The 22,326-nt window shown below is 44.1% G+C and overlaps 4 protein-coding genes across 4 annotated transcripts; 2 read left to right on the top strand and 2 right to left on the bottom strand.

Moving 5' to 3' along the window:
- Positions 1-94: 94 nt before the first annotated feature.
- gtsf1 (gametocyte specific factor 1) lies at positions 95-3,131 on the bottom strand. The gene is made up of 7 exons (XM_028410495.1): positions 2,999-3,131; positions 2,481-2,574; positions 2,289-2,395; positions 1,996-2,122; positions 1,836-1,916; positions 1,690-1,747; positions 95-226 (listed from the first exon to the last, which is right to left on the bottom strand). The coding sequence occupies exons 2-7, from the start codon at positions 2,560-2,562 to the stop codon at positions 142-144; spliced, it is 540 nt and encodes a 179-aa protein (XP_028266296.1). The 5' UTR covers positions 2,563-2,574; positions 2,999-3,131; the 3' UTR covers positions 95-141.
- A 1,208-nt stretch (positions 3,132-4,339) lies between these two features.
- On the top strand, positions 4,340-10,447 carry letmd1 (LETM1 domain containing 1). Its single transcript, XM_028409065.1, has 9 exons — positions 4,340-4,471; positions 4,757-4,911; positions 5,591-5,703; positions 6,346-6,428; positions 6,551-6,737; positions 7,896-7,997; positions 8,086-8,238; positions 8,309-8,405; positions 9,281-10,447. The coding sequence occupies exons 1-9, from the start codon at positions 4,353-4,355 to the stop codon at positions 9,355-9,357; spliced, it is 1,086 nt and encodes a 361-aa protein (XP_028264866.1). The 5' UTR covers positions 4,340-4,352; the 3' UTR covers positions 9,358-10,447.
- Positions 10,448-10,484: 37 nt separating this feature from the next.
- cd63 (CD63 molecule) lies at positions 10,485-16,765 on the bottom strand. Its single transcript, XM_028409066.1, has 8 exons — positions 16,631-16,765; positions 15,940-16,030; positions 12,673-12,861; positions 12,516-12,590; positions 12,278-12,376; positions 11,952-12,095; positions 11,125-11,208; positions 10,485-10,883 (listed from the first exon to the last, which is right to left on the bottom strand). The coding sequence occupies exons 2-8, from the start codon at positions 16,003-16,005 to the stop codon at positions 10,818-10,820; spliced, it is 723 nt and encodes a 240-aa protein (XP_028264867.1). The 5' UTR covers positions 16,006-16,030; positions 16,631-16,765; the 3' UTR covers positions 10,485-10,817.
- On the top strand, positions 16,037-21,285 carry agmat (agmatinase (putative)). The gene is made up of 9 exons (XM_028409067.1): positions 16,037-16,142; positions 16,237-16,272; positions 17,641-18,009; positions 18,846-19,048; positions 19,208-19,256; positions 19,679-19,874; positions 20,098-20,277; positions 20,353-20,437; positions 20,518-21,285. The coding sequence occupies exons 3-9, from the start codon at positions 17,726-17,728 to the stop codon at positions 20,589-20,591; spliced, it is 1,071 nt and encodes a 356-aa protein (XP_028264868.1). The 5' UTR covers positions 16,037-16,142; positions 16,237-16,272; positions 17,641-17,725; the 3' UTR covers positions 20,592-21,285.
- The last annotated feature ends 1,041 nt before the right edge of the window (positions 21,286-22,326 follow it).

Here is a 22,326-nt window from a genome sequence, read left to right as displayed (position 1 = left end):
TGCAGTGGCAAAAAATGGAACTGTGGAAGTTGTATGAAATTTAAGAATTATGAAAATTAAAAACTTGACAAAGAACACATTTAAGAAGAAAACACCCATGCAGGCATGCATACTGCAGAGGGGTTCTGCAATGAGCTCGATTTAAGGCTCTTCACTGGACCACGGGAGGTTTTCGGGGGCTCTACAGAGTGGACTGTAATGCATGTTGGTGGGCTGTGGGCCGAGTCTGAAAAAGAGGGGGGGACAGCTGAAGACCAGCAGACACGCACACAATATTAAGAGTATTACAGTTTTTTCTGATTGCTTAAACACTAACAATGATTCTTATAGCACAATTTCTAAAACTATTAATAGTTATAGCAAAATCACTCACTGAGTTTGCAAAACTAAAAGCAAAAAAACTGCTTTACACTCAATTTGCACTTTTGTAACACACAATTTGCAATTGTATAAATATAATCCACTTCACAGCACTGTTTTTGCTGAACTGTAAACACAACTCACTGCTTTACACACAACTTCCAAATGATCAACACACTCCTAGTAAAACTACACACATTTATGGCTGGTATTTACACTATTTTGCCAACTGTCTGGCTACACTGTCACATGTGAGAACTGTTTTACATCATTAGTTCACTTTGCAATCAGCATGAGATCTGTAAATAAGCCACAGGTAAGCTTCAGTGTGGAGAACAATGGAGGGAGAAGAAGACTGAGAAGAGTGAGAATTAGAGGAGGAACATGAGGAAGAGGAGGAGGACGAAGACTAGGAGGTGAATTTAGAGGAAGAGGACGAGGAGGTGAAGAGGAAGGAGGAAGGGTAAGAAGAAATAGAATTACTGATGTCATCGGAGCTACAATAGTGGATCATGTGATCAACCATGGAATGACCCTGAGGGAAGCTGGACAACAGGTTCAGCCTGAGCCGCTACACTGTAGCAAGCATCATAAGGACATATTGATGAGAATGGGTTAGTACAGTTCCCTCACACTAAGTTTTGTAGTAGTACCATACTCTAATGAGAAAAACAACAATACTGTACATGTAAAACTGAAACTGTTACTCCACAGAATTACTAGACATCCAGCATCTGGAAGGAGGCATGCGAGGATATGGACCAGGCATCATGTCAGGCCTGGATACGGCACTCCAGGAGACATGTTCCCCGGTGACTTGGGCTAGAAGACATTGCATGAGATGATGAAATTCTGTGGCCGGACCCAGAGAGACAATGAGACTGATTTTCTCTCTCTTTCAGTGAAATTGTATGTTTTCTTGTGTTTGTTTTGATGTGTGTGAATAAACATTCATACTTGAAATTTGAATCCCTGTGTGTTTATAGAACTATTTATGACAAAAGTTTGACCTCACATGGACATACCTTGTGCACAGAGAAAGCAAAAGCCAGATGTGTTTTCAGTTAATACCATCAGTGTGTAGTTGGCACATTGTGTGCTTAGTAATATGATGGTTTGTGTTAACTGTGTGGTACAAAAATACCATTTTTACAAAAGTTTGAAGAGTTAAGCAAGATGTATTAGCTTTTGCAAGAGATCTACAATGTTTTGCTGATTTGGTGTAAGGTTTTTTTATTTGTGTGTAGAGTTTTGCACAAATAGCCAATAGTTACAGAAATGTGCTTAAGCAATCAGAAAAAACTGTAATCGTTGGAGCTGACCACTCACCTCTCAGCAGCATTTGTAGTGATACCCCAGATAAACGGCGCAGCAGCATCAGACGACTCTGCAAGACAAAACTCTCAGCTGTAAGCGTTCAAAGCTCCACAAACTAACATCAAATCTACAAAGGACAAAGTGTGACTAAGTCGTACCATGGTCCCAGTCTTCAGTCACGTTTGGGTTTACCCATGTACTGACAGGGAGGGGCCTGATATGCCCACTTGTCTTTTCAGCTGTAAGGAGAGAAAAAAATCAATTTAATACCAAAAACACAGAACTCTGAATGTGTAGGTGCAGAAACTAAAACCTCACCATCTCCGCCGTCCACAGACTTCCTGTTCTTACAGGTCTCCATGTGGTATGCCAGCTCATGTTTGGGGACCAAGTGGCGGGCGTTATAAGGGCAGGTCTTCAGCTCACTGGCAAGTTTAGGATGGTTCTGAATCAGTTCAAGATGAGATCAGTTAGACACACAGTCAGGATGTGCTACAAATAGGACGTGATGATTAATGTATGCAGACAGTTCCTCCTGGCACACTGTAGCTTATTTACACACAGTTACAAAAACGCATTGGTAGCCGAGACACAAACGACGTCCAACTCACCTTTCTGCACTTTATAAGGTGGTAAGGGAAGCGACAGGCCCGGATTTTATGGTTCTTATCAAATGGGCACTGCTGAAGACTTTCTGGGTCCAAGTCTGCTTGCTCATCTTTAAAATTTGCATATTAAAACACATATTTTAAATAATGACAAAGGTTTAAAATGAGGGGAGCAAAAACAAAACCTCATCTTACCAGCGTCCATCTGGTCTTGCAGCTGTGGTTCAGCACCTATCCTGCATGGGCCGGGGCTGGTTCCAAATCTAAATGTAGTCATGTCTGGGCTTCACTGTGGACGGTGGGTGTGATCAATAATAAAAGAAAGGACACATGATCGGTTTCCACGTGTGCAGCATGTTGGATGTTATCATAAAACACACACTGAGACAGGTGAGCTCCATCAGACTGCGTCTCATCAGACTCTGGTCGTTTTAAGAGTTGTACAACAAACAGTTTAGCTAGCTCGAAGAAAACAGACTGAGCGCACGTTAAGATTGTGACTGTGATGTGTGGCTTTAAACAGTTTGAACATTTTAGCGTCAAAGTAGTTTAAGAAAAAAAGAAACTCGTCGTGTTCACGTTTAACTTCAGCCATTCCTCGTTGATTACAACGTCGCCTAGCTTAAACAAAGTAAAGGAACCGTAAAACCAGCCAGGCGCACGCGAACTTTCTAAACTTTAGAGCTGTGTAGTTGGGAAAATGCAAAGGTTACCTCAGAAAACGGCCGTGTCCGCCTCTTATCTGTCCTCCTGAGCTCAGGCTTCTGACTTTATAAGACAGCGCAGGTCATGTGACCAGAACTACAAACTAACTACGAGAATCACACGAAACAGAGAAACTCCATCGGAATGTGAACACAACTGCATGTGAGTAACTTATAGATATCGAGGCTGCAGACGGCCCCGAGTGAAGAATGGAATTGAAGTTTTGTTCAAAAATAGTAGCGTAAGTAACCCGGAAGTTAGCATCTAACGTGGTCCCTCTGAAAAGACACTGGGGTTTGTCTATCGAAAATGCTAACAGTTAACAACAGCTAACAACAGGACCAGGTTAGTGGTTGGTACCTATTTTCCAGCACTCCATTGTTTGCATGTAAACTGTAATTCATCAAAAACAGAACTACGACAGAGTGCTAACTATAACATGTGCAGCGTGGTGCCCTAACAAGGCCGGCTGCCCCCAGTGCCGGAGGTAAAAAACTGATCACAGATGTGCAACAGATGTGGGCTGATAACAAGCCAGAAGGTCCCACTCCTGTTCTGTCAGGAGGATGCTGTGTCAATAACTGCACGGCAGAGTTTTACACACTGAGATCCAGTCAAGTAAAAACTACAAAGGACAGCACACCTCTTGGTGCCACCCAGTCCTTAAACCACGTCCTTTCTGAGACAGAGACGGTTTTGATTTGGATATTGTAGATTTGTGTATTGACCTGCATTCAAAGTTTATTTACACAAAGATTTTTTTTTGTTAACTAATAATGTTAGTTCTATATATAGCCTACAGTATACAGGACATGGTGGATCCATGCCAATCAACCCAAAGGGCTGGGTTACCTTCAAACTATAATCATATTCTAGAGTGGAGTTTGTAATATTGTCTTTGTGCTTTTACCGTGATTGGTGTACTCCAGCTCCTTTTTATTTTTTATTTTTATTTTGCAGTAAAACATTACACACAGTAGGTTTAATATTTGTTGTATCTGTAAGAGGTAAACATGAACATTTATATCATATTGTATTAGCAAAAAAATAATTAGAGGAATGGTAAAGTGTTAAATAAAAATATAAATAGAAAGTGACCTTTGTGTCCATTTGTACACAGGAATAATAGAAGACAAGTGTAAATAGGGCGTTATAGAGGCGTGTTTTTCTGCCACATCATCTAAACTAGTTCTGTTGCCACAATATCTTTTCAGTGTGGTACCAAAACACACTTGTAGCTGACAATTCGAGGAAGTTTAGAAAAGATCCAGTTCCCCAGTTTTTGATGCTTTACGGTAACGGAGGGATTTCATCTGTGCCGTATATGTGCGTCATTACGGTAACTGCGCGGGGGCATCCAACATGGCGCTGTCCTGTTCGCGTCTGTGCAGCCAGTTGTCTTTGGTCCGACTATGCAGTCTCAGGACGAACAGAGCACCAACACACGGCCTTTATTCTCGTTATGTGTCCCGTCAGTCCAGGTGTGTGTGGCACATTTTAAAGCGCGTCTCCTCTCGTTTGTAACCGTGTTTCTCCGTTGAACCGCTGCTAAGCTAGCCGCCTGTCCGCCGCTCAGCCGTTTGATGAGGAACGTTTAAATTCCTCATGATAATATCAAGGGAGTTGGTCCTTTAAACGGCTGAAAGGGGTATTGTTCTGTAGTCATTGGTAGCTGATGTGTTTTTATGTAGTATACAGTGAGAGTGTTGAGCTGTCGTTATGTATTTCATTCATGTTATGCCATGTATCGTCTCTGTTCTTCACAGGTGGCCCCTGTGTAAACACTACTCATCGTCCAAAGTCAGACTGGGCCTTGGTCGATATGTGGCCTCCACACTGCAGTGGGCAAATACCAAATATGAAGGTTTCCTCAAAAGGCGGTTCCCACGCTTTTTTCGGCTCTACCACACCTTCATGGAAGGTAGGTGTTCATACATCCACACACACACCTTCACACACCTTCATGGAAGGTAGGTGTTCATACATCCACACACACACCTTCATGGAAGGTAGGTGTTCATACATCCACACACACACCTTCATGGAAGGTAGGTGTTCATACATCCACACACACCTTCACCTGTCCGTGGGGTGCTGACAGTCTGCCTCCCATGAGGGCGCGATGCCTCTACAGTTATGAAAGATTAAATGGGCTGTTGTCTTAGTGGATGAAGTCAGAGGAGGCGAGGGTTAAGCTCAGTATTCGGGCTTCCTGGTTAGGGTAACAAGTGTTTCAGGTCTGTGACACATGTGAGATAAAAACCTCAGTGTCCTGTTGACACGGTGCCTCCTGTAACTTGTACATACAGCTGCATTTTGCATCGATGCTGTCAGTCAATAAAGATAACTAAAACAACAACTAGAACTGTGTGGACAGAAAATAAATATGGAAACACTCAAAAACTCAAAACTGTCCACAAGCACTATTCATATATGCTAACAATAAGAGATCACCATGTTGTTTACTGTATATGTCATCAGGCCAGAGGTGCCTAAATATTGGGAAGTAAATGGAGGCGTTACACTTTTGATTTTGCTGACATTCATTGGTCTATTGTCTGTATTTTTAAACTGCGATGTTTTTTATTGACTCACTCCAGGATTTAAGCTTCTGTTACAAGATGGCAAGGCGATGAAGGATATAAAAATAAAAATGGCTGATGGTGTGAAGTTCCAGGATTTGCCCTACAGGGACATGGAGAAACTCAGACAGGTTGGTCTTTTTACTGAATGAGTCATAACAGCCAACACAAACACAGCAGGGTGTTTGACACATACAAGAGAAGGGGGCTGTGATATTCTACCGTTGTTGGCCTTGTTCATTTATTTAAGTGATAAAAACGAAGTCCCGCTCAGGCGGGTCATCATATCGTCATATGCTGATTGATTTTTGGTTGCTGGTGATAAACCCAATTGTTCACAATAACATTTACTAGTTTGCCGTCTTCTTCTTCAGCACCTGTCCTTTGCTGCTTATCTGTATCTTATGGCCTTGCCTCCATCTGTTGACTGGCAGAATAGTGAGAAACAGTTGGCAGGAATGTGTGTCCGGTTACTGGTGTAAATCTTTGTGCACAGCATTGACACCACAGGGGGCCATTCATAAAACAAAAATAAACTCAGTGGGACTACTGGAGGAAAACTCCTCGGAATACCTTAATCAAAGAAGAAACAAACGTCCTTCTTAACATATGAAATGTTAGGAATAATCAGACTGGCACTCAAACAGTGGTTAAATACCAAAATGAAGGCTTCTGTTTTATGACCAGGGCTAGCTGGTCTCCTGGCAGCATTCTGTTATATCCTGGCAGTATATTGGAATGTAGAATTATCATTTACATGACCTGTGTGACAGTTTCGCAGAGACTTGATCAAGGCCATTCCACTGATGATGATATCGATCCCTCCCTTTGCCAACTACCTGGTTTTTGTCTTGATGTGAGTTCCTCTTAAATACCCAGCTTCTTTAAAATTAGTTTCATAGTTTGTGTTTTAAGTCTTCGTTCCCACCAATCATTGCACCTGTCCTCTCTCTGTACAACCCTCCTCCCCTCGTCCAGGTACTTTTTCCCTCGTCAGATCCTGATCCCTCATTTCTGGACTCCCAGTCAGCAGGTAGAGTTTCGTGGAGTCTACCATTCCCTGAGGGCTCAGCACCACAGGCCTGTGCTGAAAGGGCTGGAGCATGCGAGCCAGAAGGTCTCAGCGGGTCATCTACAGAGTCGCCTGAAGGACCTGTGCGCTAAAGTATGTAAATAAATCAGATCAACGTTTTTGTCTCCCCACATATTGGCGGAGATATGTCATCCCCACATTTATAAATGATTCTCAGTCAGGTTGTATGTAAAGGCTGTTCCATACTCCGCGAGACAGAGAACTGAGAACTCGCTCCACGGGTGGTAAGAGATAAAAAAGTTCTTTTCGGCACGAAGGTTCCATACTCCGCGAGACGTGTGTGTGCAGAACTCCTCATACGGCCTCCTACGCAGCGCACGTCACACTAGGATGACAATGCAGTTGTGTTGTAAATTGTGAGCACAGTCGTGGTTACCTGTCCTAACGAGCTGATAATGTTCAGGGAAGAGGACGCACAGCATGACAATAGATAGAAGATCAGTGCAGCTGACTGCAGCAGACCTCTGGTCTGTGTGGGTTTAACTCTGTGAAGGTGTGGATGACTGTCTGCAATAATACATCCCGTCTCCTGGTGTTTAATGTCCAGCCACTGTAACACCGTGATCAATACTGGGATTAGTTTTTATCGCCACCTTGTGGACAGACTGTCTCCTCTGTGCGCCGTTTCTCCTTCCAGCAGCTGTTTGCCAGCTGCTCATCAACTGTCTAAACATCACGCCCACAATCAATTCTGACCAATCGCAGCATGGTTGAAGCACAGCCTTGAAAGAAAAAGTTCTGCCCGGACCCTGTGCACAAGAGTGCGGAACAGTGGGCGGTCAGAGACAAAAAAAATGACGTCATTTTGTGGGTGGAACGTCTGCAGGGGGGGGGGGGAGGTTCTCTGTTCCCGCGGAGTATGGATCCAGCTTAATGCACAGACATTGGGATTAAAAAGGGCAGCTTTTATATTCTTTGTGCTTCAGCCTGTGATCCCACAGACACTGATTAAATGAATGACTCCATGCACTGATGTCTCCAAATAATGTCCTCCTAGAAGATGTTTCTGTCACTTTTAAATGGTGTAGCCCTCTTTAATAAATGACCAGAGACTGAATTACAGGACATTTCTATTACAAATGACTTTAAATGCTTTTTAAGTGCCACGGAACTTTCGAGCTCGATGGGACTGCATTCACTAACACTGATTTGTTAATCTGCCGGTCTGTCACCAGTCGTCTGGTTTTAGTGCGGGCTTTAAGTTGAACTTTGTCTTTTCCTGTCTGCCAGGTGCAAAGTGGAGCCAATCCCAGTCTGTCTGAAATCCTCGCTGTCCGCAGCCTGTTTTCTGGACCTCCTCTGGGTATGAAGAGGATGTGTGTCAATCACATGGTCAGTTACACTCGCCTGCTTGTAACTTCTTAACAGTCGAATGTTAGAAAAGCAGCAGAACATCTTATCTGTGCTTATGGCTAACCAGAGACACATCAGCCCCCTGCTCTTCCTCACCCCTCACCTCCCTGGCTTCCTGATTAGCCGGCGGCTGAACAGCCACGCCCTGGAGCTGCTCCAGCTGGACCGGGCCCTGATCCGACTGGGCCTTCATCAGCTCAGTGACTCTGAACTCAGACAGGTCTGTCTCTCTGCATGCCTTTCCATTTTCACCAGTTCTTGGAATACTTACAGCGCCTTCCTCTTTTCAGGCGTGTTATGTACGGGGTCTTAATTCCGACGTTCTTGGAATCGATCAGTGTCGTGATTGGTTGTCTCAGTGGCTTCAGATGTCCTCCTCATTAAAAGGTATTGTCACAGTATTTCTGAGATTTCCTTATGAACATTATGATGAAGGAACAGTTCAACCTTATGGGAAATAGTTCAGGCTAGCATAAATAAACAGGGACACGGTGGGCAACTTCAGCCTAAAGCTCATAATAAACACATTTTATTTAACGTGTACAGTGTTGCACCAGTTTGTGGCTTTATGTCCGAGATCTTCGAGCAGACTCATGCTAGCTGTGTGTTGTGAAATGTATGTAGTAATTATTGTGTAAACTACATTATTTATTTATTTAGGGCCGATTTAGGGTCACACACCTTTTTACTCTACTACTTCTACCTTTTTAGGGAACTGTCCTAGTTTGGGACGAACAAACAGTCCATCTATCTGTGTATTTATGTATTTGACGTTGATGGATCCTGATGAATGCATTTATCAAATGCGAAAGGCTTCAAGTTAAAGGAAGTTGCAGTAATGCAACATGTTGCCTAAAGAACTCAGCTGCTCAGACTACAAGTCATACTTCTGCAATTGTGTGTGCTTGCCGCCGACTTCACAGCCTTAATATCGGACTTTTTTTGCATCATATAGCTGATGAGGAGAGCAAGACAAAGCCGGGGTTAGGTCGCTGTTTGCAGCAGCCAGTTGCATTTAGAAGGCAACAATGAGTGTTGAAGTTTTATTACAGCCTTTGTTTCTGTTTGATGTGGTACTATAGCACATATTCCCCATTGTGCTACAATCTACAACCTGCAACCTGCCATAACCATGGCAGAGGTGTTTGCTGCAGGACTGACGGTGCTTTTTCTCCCCAAGCTGTGTAGCTACTCTCCAGTGTTGTACTGTTCCTTTAATCTTAACCCACTGATATTCATATTGTTTGGTTTCATTTTTGCAGAGTCCGAGGTGTCGCTGCTTCTTCATAGCATTGTATTTTTCTCTGCAAACTACCCACACGGCCTGAGCCGCCACTGACAGGAAGCCTGAAGCAGCCTGGGTTTGTGATTGTGGACTCTCAATGCTTTCGACAGCACAGCTTCCTAAGTTGTCAACATCTCATTTTTTTGCAAAGGAAAAAACATTTCCAAACTCTTTTTGGCAGGATTTTAGACTGAACTGTCTGAACATCGTGTGAAGCAACAAATCAAAGAGCTTGATAACCAGAGTTTAGAAAATAGGATGAAGCCACGGTGTCTTTATTAAAGAGATTAGTGCCGGTCTTCAGGGAGTTGTGATGCACTCGGGCTTCTCTTCTGCTATTGCTCAACCTGACACACATCATTACACAAGCCAGGGCCACAAAGGACATTGTTAGAAGTTCAGCAGTACTTTTTAGTGGAATTGTACAAACACATTCCATTCATAGAAACTACATGAGAGCTTTTATGCGGGCATGTTACATGCTCATAGCAAACTCGTACTGTATTCTCTCATGCCATTACCTCACTCTGTGCTCAGCTTTTACCTTATTTTATTTTATTTTTTACTTCGAACAATGCTGGTCATGACATAGTTAGAAATGTGTTTAAAAAAGGACATGGCTAGTTTACAGGGAAGGACGTTTCTGTCAAAAAAAGAGGAAGTGCTCAACATAGATTCGCATGAAAGCACCTTTTAGTGTAAATATGTTCATGGATACTAAACAGATCAGCTGAAAGACGTTCGGGTTTGTGTGTGTTTCCCAGTTTCGGATAATCATTGTCCTCATAAACCTCTGGACGCCAGCACAGCAGTTACAAGGTGACTGACGGAGGCTGTGATGGCACTTTATTGTTTACTGCTATGGAGACTTTACATTTATTTATCCCGCTAAGACTCAAGCTCCAAATTTCATTCAAGACTTTTGCCTAGTTCTGGCTGACGGTACAACAAAGCGGAACTGCGTGTCCGTTGGACCGTTGGAAATCAGACGTTTCTTTCCTGTGCCTTTCACAAGGACAGGCCTGATGCCTCTGAAGTGGTTTTGTTTCAGAGTGTGTTTGCTACTGTTTGCTCATGCTTTGTTGTGCCAATATTCTACACACATTATCATTGAACTATGTCTGGAATAAATGCCTTGAAGGTGGCTCAACTCTCACTGTTTGTCTTTACACAAACTCAGATATTATTGAAGGAGTCTTTAATAAAAACAGAAACCAGCAACAAAGAAAACTCATCACCAACACGGAGCTTAAGTCTCAAAAAACGAGCAAAGAACAAACTCTTCATAACCAAGAACATTCACTAACATTAACCTCCACTACCGTTTATCATTTCTATGCAGTATGTAAGCAGAAACATTGTTATTCTATGAAAGTACAATCCAACAAATCAGTAATAAGGAACAAATATATTGTTCCTGTGCAGGTGATGTGAAGTGAAAGAAAAACATTGTGACAATTTTTCAACTGAAACTCCCAAAAAAATGACCTGAACGTCCAGCTCCTGCTGGAGAATCACATGACCTCATAGCCACTGTGGATGCCTCTCATCAACAAGCAGGCAAACACGATGCCCGTTATCTGGAAGAAAGAAAGAACAAACATGAATGTTTCCTCGTACGCTGCACGTTGATTTTTACAGGCCTGTATTCAAACAGAGCTCAGCAGTCTCTATGCGGCAAATCAAATCTAATACACCAGGTGAAAATGACTAAAAGGATCAATGAAAGTCGTGTAGCTACATGTGTTTAGGGATTAAGTAAACATATCAGGAATAAAGTCTGGTCAGATGATGCTGTGTCTGTTCACTGGAGCTACATACCTGCAGGAAAGCAATAACAAGAGCTGCAATTATCACCCACAGCACGTTTTGTTTCAGTACAGCTTCCACTGCATCATGGCAGCCCTGCAAATACAACAGAAACATGCAATTTAATGTCAATTTGTGCTGCTTCACTTCAATGATATACATCACCACACACGCCATACAGTGCAAATGCTTTTCCTATCTATACTCTTATGTTCCAACTGCAGACTAATAACCCTAAACCCTGCCCTCAGAGTCAGTCTCAAACAACGCTGTATGCACATTCATGAAGCTTTTTTTGAATCCACTGCTCTGCAAAGTAAGCAAACATCATCCTGTAATGTTTTGTGTAAATGTTAAAGGCCTTAGTTGTGTTATGTGAAGATAAGACAGAACCAGACAAATGCTGTGTGAGCTTTTTTTACTGTGATATAAAGTCCTCCACCTCTGTGTGGTCAGCACAATCGTGGCCTCCATAGAGCCAATCATATCTTTATGTGTAGTATAATACAGACACTCTGCACATCAGTGTATGATATACGGCCGCTGGCAGTCATGGCTTCCTCGCTGCTCTGAGGTCTTTTTGTGTTTTTTCCGTTGAGACTTGCAGACTAAAATGGTTGTGATGAAATATGATTTCAAGCTTACCCCAAGAAAGACAGGGTATACAGCTGCGTTCTGATGTCCCCACTCGCAACACAAATACTGTATGTTTGCTTGTTTGTGTGTCTGTGTGACTCATCCATCTAGTCACAGTTTGCTCTAACCTTTTCCTAGTCTGCTGTTCTTTCATATGGACCATCACAGAGAGGCTGGATGGATTCGGTGTGGTGGAGGCTTACCTCTGTGTGCACTTTTTTTGCGTCTCCCATGGCATTTTTTCCACAATCTTTGGTGACATTCAGGCAGCACGAATCAGGTACGGACTTCCCATCACTCGAAAAGCTTTTCCAGTCAGCAGAGCTGTTCACACCACAGCACTTCAACTGGGAGTGAAAACGCACATTTGTTATGGAAGTGCCAGCCTCAAGGCTGCAACGTGGGTCAGCAGTGTCGCTAAAAAACAATAATGCCATGCAGGGCGAGCCAACAGGATGCAGCAGTGTTATGCCAGGGTGTTGTCAGACTAAAAGCAAATAGTGACTAGGAACGTTTACACTGAACTTACTCCCTCCTGCAGATGGTCCACAGACTTTCTGAATTCATCTGAGCCGTTTTTGTAGTTGGTAATCATGTCAGTGAGGCTGTCCTGGACAATGGTTGACAGCTAGGGATGAGAGACACCGCACAGCAGACAGAGTTAAGCCACGCCTTCTGCAGGGGCCTATATATATATATATATATATATATATATATATATATATATATATATATATATATATAAAAACATTCTATTCTGCACTCACTTTGTCCCTGAACACGTATGCAGCGATGGCTGCGGCAATCTCAACAATGATGATCACTGACAGAAGGACGGCAAACTGTGGCAACAGGACACGAGGCATATTTATGCATGTTGTAATCACATAAATGTATGCTGCACAGACAAAACCCTGCTGTTACCATGGTGACCATGCAGTAGTTCTCCTTCCAGGCTCCGCAGCAGCCGAAAAAGGCGACAAAGAAAATCACCACGCCGACCACGATAATGACGATGGGGGCTCCTGAGGCCGACGCGTCATCGATCATGAAGGTGTTGTGCAGAGCCACTTGAACCAGGATCCCCACAACGATCAATGCTAGGCCGCATATCTGCAGGAAACACAACGCAATAAGGGCAAAATGAATGGGATCAGGGTTTTTCTTTAAAATGACAGCACTCAGCCTGGATTCATGTAGTCTGAACTGTGTCGATTTAATTTTCCAGTTTTTTAGACGTGATACCCAATTTTCAGGAGCACGACTTGGGCCACTAGATGGTGCAAATGATGGAGTCAAATATCAGAAGAATTCTTCTCAGAACCATGAATGTTGGGTTGAAGTTCAGGAGTCGTCCAGTGGCTGCTGAGGTATTTCTAACTAAGACTATGACTAAGCTGATCAATACGAAACACACAGAGGGAAGTTGCAACATTTTTCAGTTCCTAATGACAAATGTAAATTAGTCAGATGACAAACTCTGATATTAATGTGTCACCGGGTGGGGTGACCAGAACGCTTCACTTGATCTTTGCAAACAGTACGTGGGTGGACTGTTTGACCACGATCAGCTGATCCAAAGCAAATACCAGAGAACAGCTGTTGTTACTTAGACTTCAGCACAGAGGAGCTCCTTGGAAGACACAGCCTGAGGAGAAGGGATTCACACTGAGGGGAATCCAGCAGCACAGCTGACAGTCACTGACGTTCTTTACCTACGGGTTTGACTAAACACTGCTCTTTTAATCTGTAGTGGAGCCTCTACAACTACCTGACTGTTACTGAGCATTTCCTCTGCTCTCTTACCGCACAGCAGGGACAAACACTCTGACCGTAGCAGAAGCACCGCTTTTAGGTTTTACATCCTCATTAGTAAAAACTGTTTTCACATAATAACTGAACACCATCGCACTTTATGTGTTCTCCAGCTGCTGTGTGAAGCATGTGACCGCTCCTGTTTGACATTGTACCTTATCACGAGTGGGGAATGTGTTGAGGAGTGGGGGAAAACCAAACAACCAAACAAACCTGTACAACTGTTATTGTGTAATTTGTTGAAACCTGGTGACTATGACGGGTCACTGTTTGAGCGTTACACAGGGATAAACAGAGCTACAGTCAGGGACTATTGTCATTCTGTTATGTAGGTTTCTAATTCTGATTATTGTTTAAATTATCCAGGGTCAGAAAATGTGAGCAGCATCTTATTTCCCAGGGCTCAGTTTGACTAATTCAAGCTTGAGCAAAAGCACAAATTGATCAGGATGAGGTACTTTTCAAGCGACATGCCAATCGATGTCTTCAGTTCCTCAAATACTGGCAAATGCTGGGAAAGCCAAGACATTAAAAAACAGATAAATAGACTGCTTCTGTTACAAAGGAATCAATCTTTTCCTTATTATTTTAAATACTAAAACGATGTGGTTAGAATCTTTGGATTTTTCTGTGGTTTATCATCTTATTATGCAAATATGAAAACAGAGTTCCTCTGTGTAGAGACACAAATTCACCTCAGGTTTTTTACAGGAGGTTCTTTCTCCCACCTGACGTTAAACGCAGAAGCAGAACCCCAGGAAGGACAGTTTGTTTCACAGCGGTAAGACCTCTGAAGTAGCACTAACAGGCATGTTCATGTCACTGGTGAAAACCTTCTGCGCCCCATCATCAGGCAGGTTTATCCTGGTTAAACCCTGACTACTGCTGAAGCCCTCTCCTGACCAGCAACACCAATGTAAATATTTGAGCAGGAGTCAAACAGCTAATGGTTGACACAGGAAAATGTAAAGGAGTGAACAGGGCCTGCAGACACAGACCCATATGTTCTCAATCCCTGTTCACTGCATCGTGCCGTAGATTCAACAAGAGATGTTCAGTTTGTTTCAGCATGGAGGAAAAAACAGCGTTGGTGCAGGTTATTGTTGTGCACTGTGCAGGTTATTGTTGTGCAGGTTATTGTTGTGCAGGTTATTGTTGTGCAGGTTATTGTTGTGCACTGTGCAGGTTATTGTTGTGCACTGTGCAGGTTATTGTTGTGCACTGTGCAGGTTATTGATGCGCACTTGTTGTGCACAGTGCAGGTTATTGTTGCGCACAGTGCAATGTGTCGACATCTGATGAAACCGGCCAAGTGCAGGGACACTACACAGTGACGGCTTTCTTTAGGGTTTGTAGTGTTTTATTGTCATGATTGGCTGAAAGTTCTTGGTGATAACACGCAGGCCAGGCATGTCAGTATTTGTCATTAATGTTCTGTGTGTGTGTTCACGGTCCTATGGTATGAATGAATACATCCATACTCCTGGGTGGAGAAACAGAATCTAATAAGGATGGGTTAAGTTAAATATTTAGTGATAGATGCATCAGAGTCTATTTATACACCAGCCTACACACTTCACACCAGGAAGTGTGCAGCTGCCTTACACTGCATGTAAACATGTAATACACAGAGTGAGTCACAACCACAATAATACTGGTAATGGATTCCTACAAATGCTTCAATGTGGAGACGGTGAGGACAGAAACAACACTTAGCTCCACTCGTCTCAGCAGTGAAGGGACATTAAATAAACGTACTGTGATATCTATGTGTCATGCCGGTGTGTACACAACCTTACAGCAGGAGACGTGTACGCTAACAACTGCTGCACGCACACATCACTGCAAACACACCTATACCACCTACTTTATAAACGTCAGTGTGCTTCATGACGGTTAAATAGGGGAAGCCTCGTCACTCTTTACTTCCTGCTGTCCACGCTGCTCACTGTGCAGTCACCACCATCTAAACAAAAAGGTGGCACTGTGTCCGTGAAGGACCGAAAACATGAAAACACGTTCTGCATGAGTCACATGATCCTGTTACACTTTTGAAATCTGGTCATAAGATTCACATTCCATCATCACCACCTCACTGTCTGTCTGTCTCCAGTCGCTCTCAAAAAAACACACCAAAGGAACTGACACCAAGGTTCCCTGTAAGTGTTAGGGGTTAATAATAAACACATCATAGGTGCCAGGGGCAGATCAGACCTGTGGCTGTGTGTGTGTCAGCTCGTCCACAGGTGATTACTCGCAGCAGGGCGACCAGGCGGCCAGCAGTGAAAACATTTCACACACTTCATGTGTTGGCTGTCCACGTCCCTGCTGCCTTTCAAGAGGAAACGCTGACGGACGGGGATGTCTGCTACTCACCCAGAAAAGGAAGTTGAAAAAGAAAAGTAGGTACTTGACACATTTCATTCCCCCTTCCACGCCCATGGCTGATGAGGATCAAGTTCCTGGACTGGAAGCAGAGCAAAAACAGAAGAAGATGAAACTTTGATTGCTTTTATTCCCTGTTCAAGGCTGAAGTACAGGAACATTACATCAGCTGTAATAGGAGGGAACCGTGGAAGGTCTGACTCACGCATTGGGAAACATCCTCAAACCTTTACAGGCTGAACAGAGACCTTATGACAGATACTTAACTATATGACTATATTACTACAGATCTGCACATTCCCCGCGGACTGAACCCATAAACAGGTGAGTTCAGCGCAGCTCCAGAACAGAACTCCACATTAGTCAAAGCAGGACGGGTCAGTGCTGTGGGCCTGCAGGAGACATCCAGGTACATCACCACCAAGCAGAGCCCGTCCGAGCCGGACTGTCCATCAGGCAACAACCCAGCCTGCACCCACGGCCCAGATCAAATGATCCGATCAGTTAGCTCGACAGTAGCTTCGACACAAACAGAACCCCGAGAACATCTGGGGGACTTTTCATGGTGTTTAAAATCGTAGAAGCTTTGTTCCCCACAGAACTAACATACACACAACTTCAACAGACGGACCCGGATCGTGTGGGCTAGGTTAGCTTCAGGAGTCCTTTTAAAGGTTCTTACCTGTCCGAAGAATCTTTACTACGACACTGCGACGACAAACGGACACGGACTGTGGAAGTTTCAGACAAACTTCTGCCGTTTACTCCTCCCTCAGCTGCTGCTCCTCCTCCTCCTCCTCCTCCCTCAGCTGCTCCTCCTCCTCCTCCTCCTCCTCCCTCAGCTGCTCCTCCTCCTCCTCCTCCCTCAGCTGCTCCTCCTCCTCCTCCTCCTCCTCCTCTTCTTCTTCTTCCTCTGCTGTGAGACGTTCACGGACTTCTTGTTCAGATCTGGTTATATTCAGGTGAAATAGGAATAATTGGGGTGTAACTGCTCTGTCAAACTTCAGAATGTTCTAATTCCGAATCGTGTCCGCGCGCCAGGCTCTCGGAGTTGGAGTGCTGTTTGAGGTGTCCTGTGCTGTTACCATGGTGACAGGCTGACACACAGAGGCACACAGCTCGGCTCTGATTCTCCATCAGTTCAGAGCGGAGCTTCAGCTGCAGCGATCACACTTCATTCTTACTTTATTCTTTTAATATGTTTGTATATTTAGTTATCAATAAAGTCTAATTCAAGTATGACATGTGGGAACAATTTACAACAAAATAAGATCAAATAAAATAAATGAGTAAAAAAATATTTTAGGAAGTTTATATTAGAAAGTAGAGATGTAGTGTTCTACACACACAATCTTTAAAGTGCCAATCCCTGCTGTGCTGCATTCAGGTGTTAGTTTTCTGTGTTGTAAATAGTTCAGATTATGATCTATGATCATCATCATCACTTTACATGATGAATATTTACATATTAGCCTAATGCTCCATACATGCCCTGCACCTACAGCCGTGCTGCCTTCACGGTCACCTTTGTGTTGTATATTTGAAGATTCAGTGAAACCTCCACTTACAAATTAAATGTTGACTCGTCCATTCCCTGAAAGAGGACACTGTGTCACCTCAACGTGCTCATTACATTCTCACGACCTTTAATCAAACACTAAACAGTTCGACCTCTTTCTCTGTGTTTGACAGAGTTGGAATATTACGAGCTTTCAGGGAACGTAAAGGCAGCAGCGGACTTCCTGACCCCTCAGCTGACAGAACTCCCGCAGCGAACATGGTTCCAGTTTGGAGAAGTGTGGCAGCACGTCGCGCTGTTTTCTGTCCGTCCTCCTCCGCAGCGAGACAGACTCCGTGCAGCGACACACGTGTGTACAAAACCCCACAGAGAAAGACTTCCGGCCAGCGGTACAATGTGCCGCCGAGCGCGGAGTTTGTGGCCCGGGTGTCAGGGATCCCCACCATGGCTAAACTCCCGTACCAGGACACTGCAGACGGGCTGGACGCGGCGTTTGTGGGAGTCCCGATTGACACCGGGACCTCGAACCGACCCGGAGCCAGGTGCAGTTTATTTCTGTGCAGCTGCTGTCAGAGAGCCTGTGGGCCTGCTGCAGCTGGCCAGACACACACAGACACACACAGACACACACACACAGACAGACACACACAGACACACGCAGACACACACAGACACACACACACAGACAGACACACGCAGACACACACAGACGCACACACACAGACACACACACACAGACACAGACACACACACACAGACACACACACACAGACAGACACACGCAGACACACACAGACACAGACAGACACACGCAGACACACACAGACACAGACGCACACACACAGACACACACACACAGACACACACACAGACACACGCAGACACACACAGACAGATACACACACACACAGACACACACCTAACCACTGACAGACAGATGTACTTCATTGATCCCTGGGAAAGGTCACTACAGCTGCAGACTGGTTTAAGTCATAGACACAGAGATCCCTTCAGTGACCTCCTGAAAATGATACATGCAGCAATGTTGTCGTCATCCGTGTCACATAGTGACATCCTCCTTCATTGTTAGGAAGAGGATGTAGTCTGAGGGGTCAGATTAGGTGAACAGGGTCAGCAGTGAGTGATGGTGGACTTGTGGTCTGATGATGCATTTCCTCGTGCTGACTCAGGTTGATGTTCTTGTGTGGCAGAGGTCAGTGTAACCCTTTGTGCAGACTTCTCCTTTGACAGGGACAGTAGATAATTAGTCATTATTGTCCCTTTATAAATGTTTCAAATGTTTTGTCTCCAGACTTTTTGCATAATGACTGAGACAGACTGCATATCTGTAGACTGAAAGTAGACACTCCCTCCACAGGTTCGGTCCCAGGCAGATCCGAGTGGAGTCTGCCATGCTGAGAGCTTACAACTCGGGCACCAGAGCAGCACCGTACGAGTCCCTGACGGTGGCTGATATTGGAGACGTAAACGTGAATGTTTATGACCTGAAGGACACCTGCAGACGCATCAGGGAGGCGTACAGGAAGATCCTGGCAGCCGGCTGCATCCCCCTGACTATGGGTGAGTTTGATGGTTTGGTACATGTTTGTAGTGTTTGTAGAATCAATCCGTCCCATAGTTTATACAGATACTTGGCCAACATTTAGGATGCAAGTGTACACAAGCTGCAGAGCACCTTCCGTCAAAGGTCCGATGTTAATGACATGTTGCTGTCCGTAGGTGGCGATCACACAATTGCATACCCAATCCTCCAAGCTGTCGCTGAGAAGTAAGTATGCACCACTGCTAGAAGCCGGATGATGCTTCAAATGTGTGTACAGCAGGAGTCCATATAGGTGTTGCTCTGATTCCATAACAGAATAGAAGAAAGGTGCAAATACTCAGAGAAACCAGCAACAAAGTCTAGTTTTCATACTTTGTATCCTTTAGCTTTGAACTGGGCTGTTTCTACAGTTTCACAGAGGAAGTTTCCACCTTTTGTAAAACATGTTTGAGCGCCAAGAGCTGTGACACTCTCCTCTCTCCCCGGGTCATTTCCCAGCACGTCTGCCTGTCTTTGTGTTGTTTGAGTAGGTGTGTGATATGCAGGCTGCTACAGGCCTCTGTAGAAAGCAGACGTAGGAGGACCGGAATGTCCCTTTAATGTTCTGTTTGGTTGACTAACGTGTTTGTTCTGTAATAATCCATCAGGCACGGCCCGGTGGGTTTGGTTCATGTGGACGCTCATGCTGACACCAGCGACGTGGTCCTCGGGGAAAAGATCGGTCATGGGACTCCCTTCAGACGTTGTGTGGAAGAAGGACTGCTGGACTGCAAGAGGGTGGTCCAGATCGGCCTGCGGGGGTCAGGCTACTCTCCAGACTCGTATGAATGGAGCCGATCACAGGTGATCTGCTGGATTACCGGCTCAGACTGTTTCTAATAAATGTAAAATGCCTTTATGTCATGTCTTCATGATCAGATGTCTGACTTCTTTACAGTGGGACTAATTCACTTCTTAGAAAACACAAATGATCCAAAACCATAGACACAAAAAATGACCCAGATAAAGAAGTGTTTCTGTGTGATGCTGGTTTTGCTGCTGTAACCATGAGTCGTTCCTCCTGCAGGGGTTCCGTGTGGTGCAGGTGGAGGAGTGCTGGTTCAAGTCTCTGGCGCCTCTGATGGCTGAGGTCAGGGCTCAGCTGGGCAGCGGGCCGGTTTACCTCAGCTTTGACATTGATGCTCTGGACCCAGGTTTTGCTCCTGGAACAGGCACCCCAGAGATAGCAGGGCTCACCCCCATACAGGTACCACAGGCTGGAAGTCTGCCGTTCTCTCTGCTGTATGAATATTGACACCTGTATATTCTGGGATGCATTAAGGGAGTAGAGATCATCCGTGGCTGCCGTGGCCTTAGCCTTGTGGGCTGTGATCTAGTGGAGGTGTCTCCACCCTATGACACCACAGGTACTATTTTCAGATTTGATTCTTCATGAAAGCATTTATTCACTGTCTGTGTTATTTATGCATCTTACCTCCTTCAACAGGAAACACTGCACTCACTGGAGCCAACCTCCTGTTTGAAATGTTGTGCGTCCTCCCAAAAATGAAATATTACTGAGCTGGCCTGTTGTGTAAACCAGGAAGTAAAACACAATATTAAATGAGGCATTTATAAATCAACACCACAGCCATCGGTCAATGATCAGTGCACTGCTAAAAACCTCAAGTCAAACGTTTGCACTAGTTTTGATAATTCTGTATAAATCTCTATGTTCGTTAAATCAGATTACGTAATAAAGCGATCACAGCAAGTCTGTCGTCACATCGCTTCAGTTCAGATCTTCACACTCGAAAACTCTGAAATATGTTTTTGAATGTTTCAGTTGTCCTTTACGACTTAAAAAGTCACAAATGATATTTTATCCACACTGGGTAAATGCTGGCCTGTAGTGTGAAGGTCATGTAGCTGTATAGCTGTACTTAGCACTTCAATCTCTTTCCTAAATAAAAACTGATGCAACTCTACAAACTCAATTAGATCCTGACCCAAAGAACAAAGACAGGGGGCAGCATATACATTGTAGCACAGCAGAGCACGCAGGCTTCTGTTCCTGCTGTTCTCACCTCTAACCTCTAGGTGGCACACTTGACTTCTGGATTGATTATAAACTGCAACACTGGGAGCTGTCAGTAGTCAGTTGTTAATCAGACACTGCAGGGTTGGTGCTCCTTCACTGTACATGTTGAATTGTTGAATATTAATGCACCTTGATGTGGCTGCTGGTCAAATGTAAACTACTTTCCTCTGTGTAGTGCTTTGTTTGTTTGTAGTCATGAATTCACAGTAATAACTAATATTTCTCTGAGAAATGGTTTAAGAAAACAGCATGAAGTGGACACTGAGGTACCAGACAGTAATCAATCAACACATTTTTGATTTATTTGGGTGATTAGTTCACAACAGCAGCTCCTCCCTCAGACCTCGTCCTCCTGTCTCTGCCATGCTCATTCATGCAGAGTCCCAGTCATGTCCAGCACATACTCTGTTGAAGTGGCACTTTCTGGACGCTCTGAAATGTTTGCTGGTTACAGCTGAACCCTCGGGCTCATGAATAGTACGCATTGTGTTTTTAATAATTGGACAGGTTATATAAAGTCATTTTTATATCAACCTTAACATCACACACGGGCCAACAGCTTCACATTAATCCCAGGTTATGTTAGCACCAATTAAATTAAGTTACGTAACACTTCACCAAAACAACTTAGTGTGTGGTGGATTTAAATCCTGATGACGTTATTTGGTCTCTGAACTCTTCGCCTCCTCAGCACACCAGATTGTATAAGGTGCTCCTCTGCCGTTAATCCGATTGACTGCTGATGTACGGTATAGCTGCTGTAACATCTGAAGATGCGCATTGTGCGCTCATTGTTTAGTTGTTGCTCTCAGGATAATGGACGGCTTTGTTTTACATCACTTTAATGACATAATTGAAATCTTGGATAATCCCTCTGGCAGGGACAAGTTCCAACCTGTAAGCTGGTTGATGATGTAACACAAGCCTCCCACTGCTTTATCCAACACTGCTGCTGCCTCAGGTGCACTGATACACTCAGACCCTCAGATAATAACATCAACATATTAACCTGGGTTTGGTAAATATTTTTTCAGGCACAAGCACAAACTACTTACATCAGTTTTTTGTATGTGCATTTCATGACATGACCACAAGATGGCGCATTAGTTAAGATTGAGATTAAGATTTACTTTATTAATCCCCATAGGGAAATTAGGTTGTAGCAGCAGCAGCACATATCAAAGAACAATCGATACAATGTATTCAGGAACAGAT

The sequence above is a fragment of the Parambassis ranga genome, chromosome 7 (assembly GCF_900634625.1).
Source record: "Parambassis ranga chromosome 7, fParRan2.1, whole genome shotgun sequence".
Classification (NCBI taxonomy): domain Eukaryota; kingdom Metazoa; phylum Chordata; class Actinopteri; family Ambassidae; genus Parambassis; species Parambassis ranga.
The sequence above is the reverse complement of the archived record's forward strand: the minus strand, read 5'-3'. Positions and strand labels throughout refer to the sequence as shown.